The sequence below is a fragment of the Merops nubicus genome, unplaced genomic scaffold (assembly GCF_000691845.1).
Source record: "Merops nubicus isolate BGI_N331 unplaced genomic scaffold, ASM69184v1 scaffold24780, whole genome shotgun sequence".
Classification (NCBI taxonomy): domain Eukaryota; kingdom Metazoa; phylum Chordata; class Aves; order Coraciiformes; family Meropidae; genus Merops; species Merops nubicus.
In genome coordinates, this window is record NW_008582560.1 from 1 (window position 1) to 17,859 (window position 17,859).

At 39.2% G+C, this 17,859-nt stretch overlaps 1 protein-coding gene across 1 annotated transcript; it reads left to right on the forward strand.

The window, feature by feature from the left end:
- Positions 1–868: 868 nt before the first annotated feature.
- Positions 869–17,055, forward strand: LMAN1 (lectin, mannose-binding, 1; the record flags this gene model as incomplete). Its single annotated transcript, XM_008938119.1, has 12 exons — positions 869–1,023; positions 1,114–1,221; positions 3,118–3,179; positions 3,888–3,987; positions 7,042–7,165; positions 7,547–7,605; positions 8,177–8,309; positions 9,368–9,561; positions 9,717–9,787; positions 14,104–14,257; positions 14,991–15,112; positions 16,711–17,055. Coding segments are annotated over 12 exons (1,319 nt in total), but the record flags the coding sequence as incomplete, so codon positions are not given.
- Between the last annotated feature and the right edge of the window lie 804 nt (positions 17,056–17,859).

Sequence of the window (17,859 nt, forward strand, 5' to 3'; positions counted from 1 at the left end):
CTGCGTGGCCAGCAAGCCGGTGGAGTTCCACAGTATAAGAGCTCGGCAGGGGAGAAGTGCCTTGGCAAATACAGCTTTACTGAACGTGCTTTATGCAGTTGGTGGTCTCCGCAGTCTGGGTTGAGGATCTGATTGTACTCAAAAAGGCATCTTGTCTTCTGTCAGTTCCGCTCCCCCCCCCTTGTAAAATGTATAGGTATTTACTGTACATGAGGTTCTACCTTAGTATGGTTTCCATGCAGTCATTTGTTGTATTTTACTTTTCGACAGACTTCAATTTATATTGGTTAATTAATGAGTTTTAATTTTCGGCTCTTATTTGACACTACGCTACAAGCGACATGAAGGAACCTGTCCTTAGGTGATTTTTTTTTTCTGCATTTTTAAGCAGATAATCACAGAAATAAATATTAATACAAGTGAATGATTCTCTTTCTAAATGTATGCCTATAGTTCTTTTAAACTATTAAACAGAAAATTAGAACAAAATTAAAAAGCAGAACAGTGATTTGTGAAAAGTCATGTGGGATACAGCAGAAAGCTAAACCTGATTAGTCTTTTTTTTTAATTAATACATATCTTAAATAGAACATGGGTTTTGCTGTTAAGTTGTACATTGTGGTCATAAATGGAAGCTGATTAAATCTGTAAAGCAGTAGTAAGCAAGTTGTTGAAAGCAAAGGCAGGGTTGGGGGGTTGAGTTCCCTCCCCAAGTTTTTGAATACTCCACTAAAAAAAAAATATTTTTAAAACTATTCTCTAGTTGAGGAGACAAGAACACTTTGAGTTTAGATTTGTTGATTGTCTGTTCAGGCACTTGCAGTACCTTCTATTCCATGTTCTCAGTGTTGGTTCTTTTCCTTTCTAGATGCCATACCAAGTGCAGATCAGATTCGTATAACAACGTCTTTGAAAAGCCAAAGAGGGTCTGTGTGGACAAAAACCAAGTCAATATTTGAATATTGGGAAGTCGAAGTGACCTTTCGAGTTACAGGAAGAGGCCGAATTGGAGCTGATGGATTGGTATTAAGAATTTGATCTAGCTGAAAAACAACTAGACATGCTATAAAAAGTGAATATTGACTTATGACTCTTACTTGCTTTCTGTAATAGGCAATCTGGTTTACAGAAGAGCAAGGCTTGGAAGGTCCTGTTTTCGGGGCAGCTGATAAATGGAATGGTGTTGGAATTTTCTTTGATTCCTTTGACAATGATGGAAAGGTTAGTCAGATGCAAACTCTTCTAGCAAACATTAGGAATTAATTTCATGCCTGTCTCATACATAAAACTTTGTGGGGGAAAGTTAGGATCTTATTTTCTTACTGTCACTCCCTTCACTTCAAAAGAATACATTAAAAAAGTAGTTTCCCTCACAGAATTTTTACTAGACTTTTTCACTTTTTTTTTTTTAAGCTTAAAGCATAAGACATACTGAGATCTCCACCAAACATTGGTTCTTGTATTAGATTTGGAGGGGGAAATACCATGGACATATGTACAAGCTGAAATTTGGAATACCCCTGTACAATTTGAAATGCTGATACATGCAGAGTGGTGCACTGGAAGAGGCATGTTGTATCGAAATATAACACTGTGGAAACACAAATTTCTGTGTCTGTCTTCAGAGATGCTGTTTTTCCTGGAACAGATCTGCAGTTTCTCCATACTAAGACTGAAGAAAGTAACAGTCCTAGTATGGAGAAATTCTTCTTGTTGCTGTTTTAATGTGTTACTGGAAAATGTTTGGTGCTGTAGCTGGTCCTTACCCAGGACACCTGCTCAGTACCACTGGAATAATTTAATGCCATCTTCACGCTGCTCATTTCAGTTGAACAACAGTAATACTGAATTAGTTCAGAGCATACTTGCAGATATTCTGCATATATGCATATGAAGCATGTACAAACAGTTCCATTGCAAAGCTGTCATGAGTGGAACCCAATTCCAATCTGCCTTAGGGCGTAGTAGACAGCTGCTGTCACAAGTACTCAGTGCCAATGGTTGATGGGTGGTCCAGTTCCTGCTGGGGATCATGTCTGGGTGGAAGCACGTACAAGAACTTGAAAAGACAGTAGAGAATCCAAAGTGGGGAATAACTTTTTATTTTTTTTCCCTCCAAAGGTAGGAGGAGGGATGTGCTGCCAACTCTTGTGACATTTAATGTGGTTCTTAAAATTTCAGGTTTTCAGAAGTATTAAATGGTATTTCTCTTTTAAAAAAACTATTGTCACTACTTCTACAGAGAAATAAAAATTCAACTCTAGTATAACCTACAGCCTTAGAAACAAGGGAGGGAAAGCTTTGCAGTTTATAAATCAACATCTTAAGCAGGATGCTTGGAGTTGGCAGTACTAGATGAAGTCTGCTTCTGGATGCTAGTGTATTAAGCTGAGGACGTAGCCCCATACAATCTATACTGTGAAGAATTTAACTCCATCCAGCCAAAACCAGCACACTCTGGGAGATGATGAATTGAGATGTTGAAGAGGGAAGAGAGATTAACTCAGAAATCTTGTGCCCTTGTAAAAACTGGAGTTCACAGATTCCTGGAGATGACCAGAATAGCACTGAAAATATGTTCTACTTTTTTAATTTTAGCTTGTTGTCATCCTCTAGCAGTATAAATAACTGGGGATGTGTTCAACAGAGTTTGTTTAGTCTGTGACAGATAACTCCTCAGGTTTTTCTAATGAATGTGACAGGGTCTGTAGAATGTCAACATGGTGTCTGGATGTTCTTCCCAGTGTTACATTGCCAAAGTTGGATGTATTAAGTGGTTTATTAGTTTCAGTCTTCACTGAATAGGAATTTCTCCTACCTGTGGCTTTTATACATCTGTGTTTGTCAAATTATGGTGATCAGTAGTATCTCGAGGAACTTCATGTGTGGTGTTTCCCCCCCTAACCATGCCAGGGGAATGTTGGCAGTCTCTTGCAGAACGCGCAGCTGGGCACAGCGCTACTCGGTCATTCTGCTTATGTAATCTTGAAGTGCAGAAAGAATTAAAACATCTGTAGTGTAATGACTTCAGGTGCTTTATCACAGAGAGGCTATCAGTGATGTTACCCAGGTTTCACTTTGAACTGAACTGTGCCAGTTTTTTGCTGTTTCTTCTAGAAAAACAATCCTGGAGTGATTGTTGTAGGCAACAATGGAAAACTTCTGTATGACCATCAGAAGTAAGTTTTATTTTCTGTATTAATGGTGAATGTTTGCTTTTGAATGATGACATGTTACATGAACCTCTGAGAAACATTAAAGGTTTCTCTCATGAGTCTTTGATATTTCCTTTACATTTGAGTTTTTCTATCTGTTAAAACACTTCTGGCAGTAACAGCACAGAAGTTGAATATTCAAGTGGCATATATCGTTTGGGATGGGTGAACTCAGGTAAATGGAGGTACAGACTTTTTAACTCTTCATTGCTTATGGGTATCTTCCACACACAGCTAATAACTGACAGAAGTGACTAACTGAAAGCTAATTGCCTGTTACTGAAATTACTTTGATTAATTTTGATTTCCGATTGTTTATTGCCAACAGCACAGGTGACATCTTTTTGGATTCTCTGAGGAGAGAGATGTCTAGCTAAGTTAGCGCAGTCTGGGCTACAGCTTATTTCCATCTCAGTTCAGTAGTGGAGAAATGTATCTTAGATGCAAACAGATTCCACCATCACTGCATTCTATCTATATTGTGTCCTGTGTAAAGCATCTAGTTCTCTTGATCCCAGACTTCAGAAAAACTCAGTGGAATTGAGAGACAGATTTTGAAAAACTTGCATATTTAAAAACTATTCTGATGTTGCTTAATGATACACTGATACTTTTTTGTCTTAGCTGATAAATCATAAGATATAGTTTTATGCAAGTTGTCTTCTTGCGTAGTGATGGTTCCACACAAGCATTGGCATCCTGTCAGAGGGACTTCCGTAACAAGCCCTATCCTGTTCGAGTAAAGATAACATACTACCAAAAAACCTTGACTGTAAGTACTCTGAAACAACATAATTACTCATGTTTCTCAGCTTTCTGAGCTTGTTGCAATTATTTGAAACCCCAGATTCCTCCTGTGGTTAATTCCAATAACCTTGAGAATGTTGAGCTCAGTAGCAGAAGCTGGAAGGAGGTGCAGTATGTTCAAATGCTTGACAGATTCTTTCAGCTAGATGAGTGCATCTGTAGTTCCCTGAACTAACTCAGCAGGTATTGCTGATTTTTCTGATATAGCTGTCATTTTGTAGTAAAAGTTTTTCTAAAAGTAAACAACGTATGAACCTAAAAGAGGGTGGACTTTGTACTGTGTTGTAATGGTAAAAGCTGTCTGCCATTTTTGAATGCAAATCAAATTTCAGACTCCCAAGTTGTTATTCTTTTTGAACGTTTGTGATCCCTGATCTAGGAACTCCTCTTGCCCAAATGTTGCAGGTAAATTTAGGAGTTCTGCAAGCGCATCTGTGGGGGAAGAGAGAATCTCTAAGCTTAGAATCAAACTAAGAACAGTAAGGGATGACTCTTCTAGATCAGACCAAAATTGTGTTGGCCAGAACCTTATGAGGATCTGTACTTTTGATAGACTGTTCTTTAATAATCCCTGAGTCAGGGGCTTCTTGAACCAGAGATGGTATTATCACACCACAATCAGTTTTAGAATAGAGTAATTCCATTTGGAAGGGACCCACAGCAATCATCTTGTCCAACTGCCTGACCACTTCAAAGCTGACCAGAAGTAAAGGTTTGTTGAGGGCATTGTCCAAATGCCTCTTTAACACTGACAGTCTTGGGGCATCAACCACCTCTGTAGGAAGCCTGTTCCAGAGTTTGACTACCCCCTTGTTAAGGAAATGCTTTCTAATGTCCAGTCTGAACGTCCCCTGACACAACTTTGAGCTATTCCCAGGCATCCTATCTCAGGGACAAGAGCTCAGCACATCCCTCTCCACGTCTCCTCCTCAGGAAGCTGCAGAGTGTGATGAGGTTGCCTCTCAGCCTCATTCTCTCCAAACCAGACAAATCCAGAGTCCCCAGCTGCTTCTCTCAGGACATGCCTTCCAGTCATGCCACCAGCTTTGTTGTCCTATGTATTCAAGTACACGTTCAAGTACCTTAATATCCTTTTTAAAATTGTCAGGCCCACAGTACTCAAGGTGAGACTGTACCAACAGTCGCACCAACACTGAATGCAGTGGGATAGTCACCTCTCCTGACCTGCTTGTCCTGCTGTTTGTGATGCCTGGGCCCTTTTCTGCAGGGCTGCTCCCCAGCTGATTCTCTGCCAGTTTATACTTGTGTCTGAAATTACTCCATCCCAGTTGCAGACTCCAGCATTTGTTCTTGTTACATTTCATGTTGTTGGTGATTGCCTAGTGCTCCGAGCTACCGAGATCCCACTGCAAGGCCTCTTGTCCCTTGAGTCAACACCCCCTCCTAGATTAGTATCGTTAGTAAGCTTACTAATGGTGTCATCAAGTATCTGGATGCAGGAGTTGAAAGACATGTTGCATACTGGCACTAGAATTTAGCTCTGAGGGTCACTGTTGATGACCGGTTACAAGCCAGATGTAACCCCCTTGTTCTGCCAGTGACTGGGCCTGACAGGAACGACACAGCCAGCAGGAAGATGAACCAATAAGTGGACTGTACTGAATACAGAAAGGACAGTCCATGAATGATTGCTGGGGTACAAACAAGTCAACCAGTTCACATACAACTGACATTACCCCCAACGACCCCAAAAAAGACATAATCCAACCAACAACAGGTGGTACAAACAGAGAGCCAAGGCTTCCCATGGATGGAAAGGGAACAGCCAGATCAGCAAGTTGAACACATAAGGGTAGCCACATGGCCAGCACTCACCCTTGTAGCCCATGTTTGCAGAGGTCCAAGCTGACTGGGGCCCAGTTCCAGGAGAGTCAGGAGGGTCCTTCCCCAACCAGGAAACTGAAGTGCATCCACTCCACAGGCAGACTCTCCTCCCTTCCTGCAAGTGGTCCCAGCTTTTATCCCCCAGCAGACCCCTGACCTTTGGTCACTCAATGCAGGACACCTGGGGCTCATTTACCTCGTGGCTCCTGCAGGGCCAGCTGCACCCTGGGGGGAGCTGAAAGGCAAACTCACCCCCTCTTTATGAAGGGCTGTGGGGATCACCCACATGTCAACCTTAATTCGGGGCTCGGGGTTCAAACCCCAGCATTTCACCCCCTTCACTGCAGTCCTCTGAGCCCTGCTGTACAGCCAGATCTTCACCCAGAGCACCATGGACCTGCTCATTCCACAGCTGGACAACATGTCCAGAAACATATTGTGAGGGACAGGATCAGAAGCCTTACTGAAATCCAGAACCACATCCACCACCTTCGCTTCATCCACTGGGTGGATGACCTTATTGTAGGATATCAAATCAGTTAGACAGGACTTGCTCTTTGTGAATCCATGTTGACTGTGCCTGATGATTGCATTGTTCTTTATATGCCTTTCAGTATCATTCAGTGTGACCTCCATGATTTTTCCAGGTACTAAGGTTAGATTAACGGGTCCATGCTTTCCTAGGTCTTCCCTAATGCCCTTCTTGTAAACTGGAATAACACTGGCAAACTTCCAGTCAGGGACCTCCCAAGACTTCTGGTGGATGATTGAGAGATTGTAACATCTCATCTGCCTGCTGCTTCGGTACTCTGGGATGGATCCCATCAGGTCCTGTGGAGTTAGGAACATTCAGCTGATAAAACCGGTCCTTTACACTTTCAGTGTCTGCAAATGGGAAGTCAGTGTTCCCACAGCCATGGTCCTCTGCCTCAGAGGACTGGGCAACCCCAGGTCTGTCAGTATTAGTACAGACTGAAGCCAAAAAAAAAGAATTGCCTCTATCTTTTCTTCAGGCCTGATTGTCAGGTGACCATCTTCAGCAGGTATTGGCCCAATTTTTTCCTTTGACCTAGTTTTTGGTTTCTAGTGTCAGCTGCTGAATTACTGTAAACTGACAAAGCAATTAACACAAATAGATTTGTGTGGTTAAAATTTTAAGCATTTGTTCTTTTAGGTATTAATTAACAATGGCTTTACTCCGGATAAAGAAGACTATGAATTCTGTGCAAAAGTGGAAGATATGGTGTTGCCATCACAGGGATATTTTGGAATATCTGCAGCAACAGGGGGACTTGCAGGTAGGAAATGTTAAAAATCGTGACAAATGGTGTGGAGAATTGCAGGGCTTGCAAGAGGGTTGGTTTTCAGTTTGGTTTTGTTTTTTGTTTTTCTGCTAGTATTGGTTGTTTATAGCCATTTTTGACCATGATGATTTAATTAATCCTCTCTCATTCCCAAATTGCCGATATGCTTAGGCCTTTTCATGGCTCGAGCAGAAGGTCTTTGTCAGAAGGACTGACAAACATGTTGTGTAGTCTCCTACTCAGCTGCATGTAAACTCCTGGGGGGATGTGGTTGCCTGAAGATGAAGAAGCAAGTGCAGTGTTGACTTGGGAGGTACAAGGACTTGTGATGTGTGGCGGCAGCGATTAACAGTAGGTTTTGTTTGTTAAATACAGATGATCATGATGTCCTGTCTTTTCTAACCTTCCAGTTGACTGATCCTGGGAAGGCACTAGTAAGTATTTTTATGCGTAATTAGGAAAATACATAATTGTATATAAGTAACACCAGATTATAGCATTACTTCTGAAGTCATACTTGGCATTCTTGTGTCGGGATTTTGGCATGTAGCTGTGCTGTCATTTGTTTTAGAAAACTCAAAAGTAATGCTGTGATGTATTTTACTGTTTTCAAGACCAGGATTCTTAAAGCAACAAGTCAACAAAAATCCAAATGTTAAAGCAAAACATGAAGAGAAAACAAACTGAAAAATACACTGTGTACTATGTGTACTAAGTGGGCAAATAATCTGTTCTTGCTTTCAACTTCCCATTTCTCTAGAGCAGTTCTGTACCACTGGGCAGTGTGTATCCTCGTAAAACTTCATCTCTTTTTAATTACAGAAAGTATGCATTTAACAGGAAACAGCTATGAGTCTCCACAGGAATGTCCAGTTTCTCACTTCAACTTAATATATTAATGTGCTCAGCTATTTATGTCTTCTTATCTGAAATTTGAACAGCCTTGCTGGAGAATGAGAAAAAAAAAATAAATCTCTTCCCCTCCCCTCTGATAACGTTTTAAAGCCAACACCAGACGCAGAAATTCCTCAAAAAGATAAAGAGAAGTATCAAGAAGAGTTTGAACACTTTCAACAAGAATTAGATAAAAAGAAAGAAGAATTTCAGAAGGAGCATCCTGATGTGCAAGGACAGCCAGGCAAGTTATTTGAGCAGTTTTTCAGTTGTTGAGGAAAACGCTTGCTTTCTGGGATATTCAGAACTAGAGCCTGATACTCTGATCTTACTGAGCTCCTACTGATCTTACTTTATTTAAGAATCTTTGGTCTTTTGTTTGTAAAGTATTTTCTGAAATAGAGTCCCTTTTGTCATTCCTGGATTGAGGGAAAAGGAAACACACAACTGGAAACATGGTGGGAACAATAAGAATCTGTATGGAAGAGCAGGAGGGAGAGATGGTCTTGCATCCTTCTGTAAAGTGATGATTAAGTTGGGTTTTTGTTTTAGAGCTGGGCAAAAAATAATCTGCTTATTTGAAAATATGGTGGGAGCCAGTCTGTTTCTTACTTGTATGGATTGAATTAGCTATTTAAACACACACATATCAGGAATGTACTTTAGACATCTAGACCTGAAATTTCAGGTTGTTGTCTTTTTTTGCACAGTGATAAGATAGAATTTTTCTAAAGGTCCTACAGGCTTTTATCTTCATCTATATTTTTAAAATATTGTCCAGCCTTCCACTGATTGAAAAAAAAACCCAAAATCTCTTTGCCATGGTCTTTTGGACTCTTATCTTTTCTCATGTCATTGAAACCATGGAGGAACTCGCTTAACATGTTCAGTCACTTCTCTGTTTCAAGCTATTTTTTAAAGCTTACTTTCTCTAAGAAGTAGCTGTCAATACCTGCAGATCTCCTCTGAAGGACAGTGCTAGCTTGTGCAAAGGTAGATGCCTTCTAATAAGAACAGAACAGCATCCTGCTTCCATTTTATGTTGCCCATTACCCAGGTATTGAAATGGGACATCTAAGATGGAGTCTGGGTTCAAATGTGTGGTTATTTCTGTTCAGTTTTTCTGGTCCCATTTGGCATCCTTTGCCATGGTAATGGTGATAAATAAACACCAAATGTAAGAAATTATGGGGGAGAAATAGTATATTGATGTGGAAATTTTAAGGGCACAAGAAGAATGATAAAATGCAGCTTATGAAGAATGCATCTAAATAAGAAATCCATGTGCTTTTTTCTTATCAGCGGATGATGTGTTTGAAACTGTAAGTGATCGTGAGCTGAGGCAAATCTTTGAGGGGCAGAATCGAATTCATCTTGAAATCAAACAGCTCAACAGGCAGTTGGACATGATTCTGGATGAGCAGAGGAAATACGTCTCTGCAGTCACAGATGAGATTGCTAAAAGAGGAGCTGGTTTTCCAGGTCAACAAGGACAGGTAAATAAAAATAAATAAAAATAAAATCCACAACCACAAAACCAAACACACAAGCACCACTGTGAGCAACAGGTCAGCCTAATTTCAGCAGCATGATCAATTTGATATTTGCAAGATACATTGATCTTTTTCTCACCTCTATTCTCCCACACCAGGTTTCACAGCAAGAGCTTGACACAGTTGTGAAAACTCAAGAAGAGGTCGTTAGACAAGTAAATGAAATGAGGTAAACGCTTTCTAAATATTAAAGCTGTGTTTTGAATTTTCTATAATTTTCCAACTTTTAAATCCTGTTTATTATTTCAGTAGGAGTATACTGACAAACTTGAAGTTTCTCTGTGTCAGTTCCTTAGTGATGACTCTGCATGCATTTAATTTCTATAACAAAGCAAGTTCACGTCCCTAGGGTGGCTAATCCCCCTAATTTGCCTTCTTTTTTTGTCATGAGATTCCACTTCAAGAGGTAAGTCCAGCCACTCTAAAACCAATCAATTTCTGCTAATGTGATAGCCTATTATGTCATGGAATTTTGTTGCTCTGATTTTTGGAGTGTTGACAGCAACATGTGCATAAATACCTTAGATTTATAGCTAGTGACCCTAAAAAAAAAGGTAAAGGTGTATTGGAGTACCTTTGTCCATATACTCAGTCTGCTTCTGATACAGTGATTACATGAGTTTATTATTATGTAGTAGTATTAATAAAATCTGTAATATATTTAGATAATACTGTATGAGAGATATTTGAGGTTTTGTTTAATGTAAACAGTCTTTGAAGTAATGTAAGTTCTCTACAAATCAAAATACCTGTGCATGCAGTAGGATTTGTTGAGATTTATATCTTATTGTTGTAATTATTTTTTTTTTAAGTAGCCCACGTCTTTCTTCAATATAGACATATATTTTTGTCTTGGTTTATTTTTTTCCCCCTAATTTTGCTGTGACTGCCTAAAGCTTGTATGTTGATTATTTTTCCCTATTGGTCTATTAGTGTTACTGATTTGTGTATCACAAAAAGTACTCACAGTTTTATGTCAGGTCTTTGAGAACTGTAGTGTGTACTAGCCTTGGATAGGCCTTTCCCCCACTCCCTCCTTTTCACTTCCATTGTAGATTCATTGTTTTTATCAGTAGGAGTAGGGCTAGGCCTTGAGAGAGCATTACTTCTTGGTGGCAGTTGAAACAAGGGCCAGCTCTAGAAGATATTTAACGTCCTCTCTTGGCCTTTACTTTGAAAAATAAGGAGACAGAAAGCGCAGTTTCCACAGTCCTGCACCCGTGAAGGAGTAACTATGTCCATCAAAACAGCCATGGGACTGACTGGTCAGCTGGAAGGCAGTTTTACAGAAAAGAACATTGGAATCCTGGTGGATAAGAAGTTGGACACTGAATGCACCTTTGCAGGAAAGACCACGTAGACTGTGTTATGCAGAGCATTGCCAGTAGGTCGAGGGAGATGATTGTCCTTCTCTATTCAGCTCTGGTGACACCACGTTGGAGTCCTGTGTCCAGTCCTGGGCACCCCAGTACAAGAGAGACATGGATGTACTGGAAGGAGTCAAGTGGAGGATCATGAAAGTGATTGAAAGGCTGGAGTATTAGTTGTGTATGGAGAGGCTGAGGGAGGTGGGATTGGATAACCTTTAGAAAAGGGTTGGGGGTGTCTTATCAAGGTGGATAAATGCCTGGTTTTGGAAGTGGCAAGGGTAATGGAGAGAGACCGTACGCTTCTCATTGGTACCCAGTGACAGAGTGAAAGGCAATGCTCATAAACTGAAATACAGGAAAGTCTGGGTAGATGTAAGAAAAATAAACTTGCAAGGGTCATTGAACCCTGAAATAGGTTGATTGCCTGGGAAGATTTTGCAGTTTCCATCCTTGGAGATACTGGAAACCCAATTGTGACTAAAAATTCCTTGGTGTGTTAGGTGCTAAGACATATTGTCATACAGCACTGAAGGGGCGGCAGGGGGGAAACACTCTAACATTGAATTACTGCTGCTTACGTTGCATAGTGAAGACAGAAATGTGGTGGTGTTTTTCAGGTGCCAATGGTATCGCGTAGACCTTTTTAGTATTCTTGTCCCCATTTCTGGTAGGTTAGAGAAGAATGGAATATGGTTCTTTGTTGGTTGTTTGGTTTGGTCTTTTGTCAGAAGACTTTGTGCCAGTGAATGTCCTATCTGCAGGGGCACTTGCAAATTCCAAAGTGAACTTGCAATATCTGAGTGAACTTCATCATTTTGCTGTTTAAGATGCAGTTTTTCAGGCGTGTCGTACGTTTTCAAACCAGAAGAAGTAATAACCTTTTCTTGCAGGTGCTATATTGCTACAACGAGTTTGAGAAAATTCCTGTGTTTTGTAGGGATGTCTGTGTACCACTTCTAAGATGTGTTACAATTGCTGTCTTTAGCAGCAATGTCTTTAAGTTGGTTTAACCCTTCATTTATAGTAGTTAAAACATTCCTTATGTTTGGCTTAAAAAATCAGAAAAACAATTCCCACAGTTATGGGGGTTTTGCTGTATTAGTTGAAGGGCAGCTCTTGTGATTTATCTAAGTAGGTCAGTTTTTTGTAGAATGAAGATTAGAGCGCTTCCATTTTTGTACTTGTTCTTCCATGAAAGCTTTTATGTTAATATTCTTGAAAATCTTTATACTTTGAGAGCAAATTAGATTTTCTTGTTAACATTGGCAGTCTGCCCTTTCAGTGACTACTTATTAGGTATAGGTTTGCGTAACATCGTCTTAATATTTTTCTTAGATTAAAGAAATGCTTTATTTATAGGGAGAAATGAACAGCCCGCTGTTGCATTGCTGGTTATCCCGCAGGAGAAGGACTTACTGTCTAAAATAATTTTCTTGTCAAGATTTGTGGATTTCTTAATCATCTGATTACAGAAGAATCTTGCATGTTCATACAGTAGAAACTATCAGCATGGTGTTGTTCATGCAAAAGGAAATGCAAATTAAGTTTGATACAGACCACGTCCATTTAGGGAAGTTATTTTGCTTTTAACAAAGAGCAGATCAGCTGGGGAGGATGGGTGTGCAGATTTCTGTTAATTAGGTAGGGATGGTGGTATTAGGGGGGAGAGGAACAAAGTGAAAGTCACATTTGTGTTCTAGTGCTGAAAATAGTGGGGCAAGGTAAACAATGGGACAGATGTGGGCAGGCAGAATGACTATCAGCATTCGTTAGGCTGTGGTCATGGTGGTGGTTGCATGGGTTATTTAAGAAAAAAATCTTCCAGTGAAAAATTTTCTTCTAGAATAGGTGATTATAATACTAATTCAAAGGATAGGTAAATATTTTATGCTTAGCTCGACATTTTCACAGTTAGTATGATCCATTTCAAAATCCATATATAATTTTGTATAACACAAACACGATTATATGTTGGTGCTGCTGGTTTACTCAGTGTATAGTATTCCAGTCAGGTTGTTTGTTTGTTTCTTATGTGGAGTGTAAAACTGAAAGCATTGAAGGTCAGACTGGACTTGGGCTTTGGGCAGCCTGATCTAGTGGAAGGTGTCCCTGCCCATGGTGGGGGCATTGGACCAGGTGCTTTTTAAAGGTCCCTTCTTGCCCAAGCCATTCCGTGATACGATGATAAACTGCTGACCACTGTGCAAAGTGTTAGGACTGCACCTTGAACACATTGAAGTAAGCTCTCATCTGAACAAAATGTGAAGTTTTAAGTAAATTAAAAAGAAATCCAAAGACATAAATTTTGATTGTTTACTCTTAATAATGGAGAGATTAACATTCACATGATAAACATTTCAGCTGTAGAGTAATCCTCTTTGCAACTGAAAAGAAACATCACAGTAGGGGAAAATTATATAAACATATTGATAAAAGATTAAGGTTTGTTTTTCTCTCATTGACTAGTTTACCTCAAACAAAATTAGTCCTGGAACCTCAACTTTTTATGGATTTAATTTGTTTTGTTGTAGAAGGGAGATGAATTCGCATGAAGACAATATTAAGTATTATGACAATGCATATGGGAAATGAGTTTCTCGTATAAGTGATAATCATGAAACAAGGATGTATCTAAATCTTTTCTTATCCCTAAAGCCTCTTCTTTATTTTTATTTCTTACATGACTGTTTTTGGTTTTTTTTTATTTTTCAAAGAGATTTTGGTTTTCTTCAAAGATTGCATTAAACTCTGCTTATCCTAAAGCCTCAGCAAGAGCCTCAGATAAAACACTTGTTTTAGATTTCATCAGCCAAGCAAAGCAGATGTCTAGTGATGGAATATTTGCCAGATCTTGTTTTTAGTATGACTGTGGGAGGTGGTGCACTGTACAAATTGAAACCGACTGTGGATTTAAAACCTTTTTTTTAAATCATAGTTTGATGAAGGAATTATTTCTTGATAGGTATTCTTGGAAGCTAGAAAAACTGTTTTCTGCTTTTTGGAGGAACTACGTATTTCAAACTAATTTTATTGGACTAAAAGGTGTCCAGAGTAACTTGTTTGTAAGAAAAGCTGTTCTGTCCCGAAAGATGCTTTGTTGTTTGTCTTGTTTCAGAAATTCCATGGCTGATGCTCTGAGATTGATCAGTGGAGCTCAGCATCCTGGCTCTGCTGCGGGAGTCTATGAAACAACTCAGCACTTCAACGACATCAAAGAACACCTTCATGTAGTAAAGAGGGACATTGAGCATTTAGTACAACGAAATATGGTAATTTATTTGCTGGTAGCGTAAAGCATGACTGTAATACTTCTTTTTTTGGCTGTTAGTGAAAAGCTAGGATGAGCCAGCATACATTTTACAGAGCAATTAATCCTTCATTAAGCTGCTTCGCTAAAAGTGCACTGCCTTGACCTAACTGCATGATCTGTGTCTTGATGAGAAGTTTTGCACAAAGAGCATGATTTTTAGTCTAATTTCCTGTGGAAACAAGGTCAAGCAATTAAGTTTTCTGGGTGCCTTTTTTTTTGTTTTTGTCCCCCTACTTACCAGCTCCATACAGAGGCCATTCTCTGTTGCTTCTCCACAGAAGGGAGAGCTTTAATCAGGGGAAACTCAGGCAGGCTCTGCTTAAGGTCTCGAAGTGTGAAAGCTGACTGCATTTGCATTCAGGAGCATCTGAATCTAGCCTAGGTAGCAATTCAGCTGAATTATCTTATGATCCCATTGAAGGTTCTTGATTTCAGGGTTAATTTACCAGATGTCTATTCTTTCCCCTATAACACTCTTGATTAACATCAGTCAGTTTATCTGAGGAGCATAAAGGTGAAAGGGGAAAGTGAGATTAAGATTGTGATTTTTCAAAGTAGTATTATTTCTATCTAGGTTTTCTGGCTGTATTCTGTAAATTGTGTTGTAAAGACCTTGTTTTGTTTCTTACGTGTAACAGTCTTTTAATGGCAAGTCTTGTTTGCTCTTAAATGTTTTTTTTCTTGGTTTTTAGCCATCTAGTGAGAAATCGAAGTGTCCAGACTTGCCACCGTTTCCGTCATGCTTATCTACAATGCACTTCTTCATATTTGTAGCAGTGCAAACAGTGTTATTCATTGGTTATATCATGTATAGGTAAGTATGCTTTTGTTTCTAAAGACAACAGGCCAAATGTTTTTAGAACTACTCACTGGAAATGCAATTGCAATGCTATGATTATGTTAATCTTCTTTAAAACGAGCAATCATTCAGATTGGAAGAGACCTTGGGAGGTCTCTGGTTCAACCTTCTGCTCAAAGCAGGGTCAACACTGAGTTCAGACCAAGTTGCTTAGTGTTCAGACTGGTCAGGTCTTCTGACCTCTAAGAATGGAAAACGTAGTGCCGTTACAGACCCCATTGGAAATGTTTAATTATCATAATGAGGTCTGGTTTATTTTCCCCCCAATTCCCATGGTATTTCTAGTGGGAACCTGCCCTGTTTCAAATTTGACTGTTATGTCTATTCCTTATAATGTGCATCACTGTGAAGGAACTATCACCGTCTCCTCAACAGCATTTGGTGGTATTAGAAAGCTGCTGTTAGGCCCCTGGAAGCCTCTTTTTGTCTAGGATGAACAAGCAGAGTTCCCTCTTTTCTTTTGAGGCACGTGCTTCAGCTCTTGACTACCATCCCTGTGGTCCTCTACTGGACTTACTGAAGTTTACTGATATCTTAACAAAATATGATGTGATTTCAATTTATTTTTTTGGTTATATGTGTACCTGCAAGCTGCTTTTCTCACCTTACAAATTCCTGAGTGAACTCCTTTTTTACAATATATATCCCTTCATCCCTCTCTCTCAGCTACTTGGGATATTTTCTCTGTTCTCATCTTCCTCCTTGTAATGTCATAAAATTCAAATGAAATTTATGTTGATGGAAAGGAAATCATGTTGTGAGTAAGGACTTGCTTGTAGCCTTCCCTCCTCTTTCTCACACACACTGTAAGGAGTAAGGACTGAAATAGCTGCATTGCCATGTGAAGAGAAAATGCTGTTTGCTGCCTCTGTGGAAGGAGCACTAGGAACCCTAACAGAAGACTCAACACTTCTGATGGCACTAACTTTTATCGTGTGTCTGCTTCCCTACAAAGTGGAGAGAGTGTTGTTTCTTATTTATGCCATGTTATGCCATCAGCTAGAGAGATGGCTTCCAAGACAAATGAGGAGCTGGTCCCCTCCAGTTATTTATGATGCCCTCTTAAGTCTGGCATCTGTGTGTGGCTTATCTGCAGTGTCTGTATCCAGTAAGAAAATAAATATGTTCTGTGCCAGCAGGAAGAGGAAATCCCATTTCAAGTAAATTTTTTTTTCACTGCTTAGTTGCATGTGTTTCCTTTTCTATGATGATCCTTAGGCCAATCAGACAATGAGAAGCTTTAGAAAATTGTACTTAAGAGTATTTTAAAAATCAGTTCGTATGTTCTTTCACAGTTCCTGGCTTCTGTCCAGAATGCTTCGCTTCTTTCTGCATCTGATGTAAAATTGGAACTACAGCAATGCTACCAGTGTCTCTGTAAACAAAAAAATTATACCCTGTTTTTGTGATATGACTTATACTTGATTTCCCTAAGTCCCTGTTGGCGAGGAATAGGATCCTTTAATCCCCAAATAAATGAAATATTTATTTAAACCAATTAGCTAGTTTTGTAGTATAAATACTTAATGAATTCTCTTTGCTTTTTCTTTCAGGAGTCAACAAGAAGCAGCAGCCAAAAAGTTCTTTTGATGACCTGTTCCTTTTGTGTGTACATAACAGCAGTATGTATGCACAGAAAATTATACACTTCTGTAAATGAGGGAAATTTTATTGTTTGATATCCTTCAATACTGTAAATTATTGAATTTTGTTAAACAAAATGAGTTCTGTTAATCCTAAAGTTAAAAACAGACTGGGGAGCAGCAGAGCAAATGCTGAACAGGGGAAGACTGTAGACCCTGTCCAGGTCTATGTTTTCAGCTAACGTTCTCGTAAATACTGGAAGGCAAATGCCATGTTCCTCCTCTTCTGTTAAGATTTCAGAGGAGGGAATTGAAGCACCCAGGTTTCATTGTTGTTTGTAGTGAGAACTGCAGGTGGATAATTTCTGCAGAAAGCTTGCCACTAAGTGTCCTGACATAGCAGTGTAAAACAAAATAGCAACAAAAACCCAAACCCAAAATAACTGTTTTTCTGTACTTTTGAGGGGGGTAAAAATCTCTTATAAACATTTCATTTTTTTACCACTTGGATTTAACAGTTTAAGAATTATTTAGTTAATGATAACTTTTCATGAAATACAGATTTAAATACTTTAATACATGGACACAAAGATAGGCCTTTAATAGTCTGACTGTTGATACCTGAGGTAGAAAACAAACTATACAGAACAAGCAAATAAAGTCTTAGCTCCTTATTTTGGGTTTTGGTTTTAGGCAGTGAGGGAAAAGATAATGTAGTAGTTTCATCAAGTATATTGTGGGGTTGATTTCTTTTTTTTAGTTTCAGGTATGTACGTAACTTTGTTTGGAGATTTGTGAACCTTCTTCAGCAAAGATATCATTGCTTTATACATCTTCAGATCTGATTTTTATTAAGGATATGTTTAGTGTATGAATGTCTTTACTTTTATAAAGCTGTCTTGTTTCTTTCATGTATCAAATACAGATGCTTTGATTTAAATCTTGACATGGCAAGTATTATAAACTACAGGTATTGAGCGTTAACCCATTTCTTCACAAGCTGTTGCTTTAGGTGTGTTTGTTAGTCTAGCAGCTATTGTAGAACCAGGATCTTGTGTCAATTTCTGCTTTAATATCAAAAGCATCAGACTGGACATGTGGTTTTGATACTGCTTATCA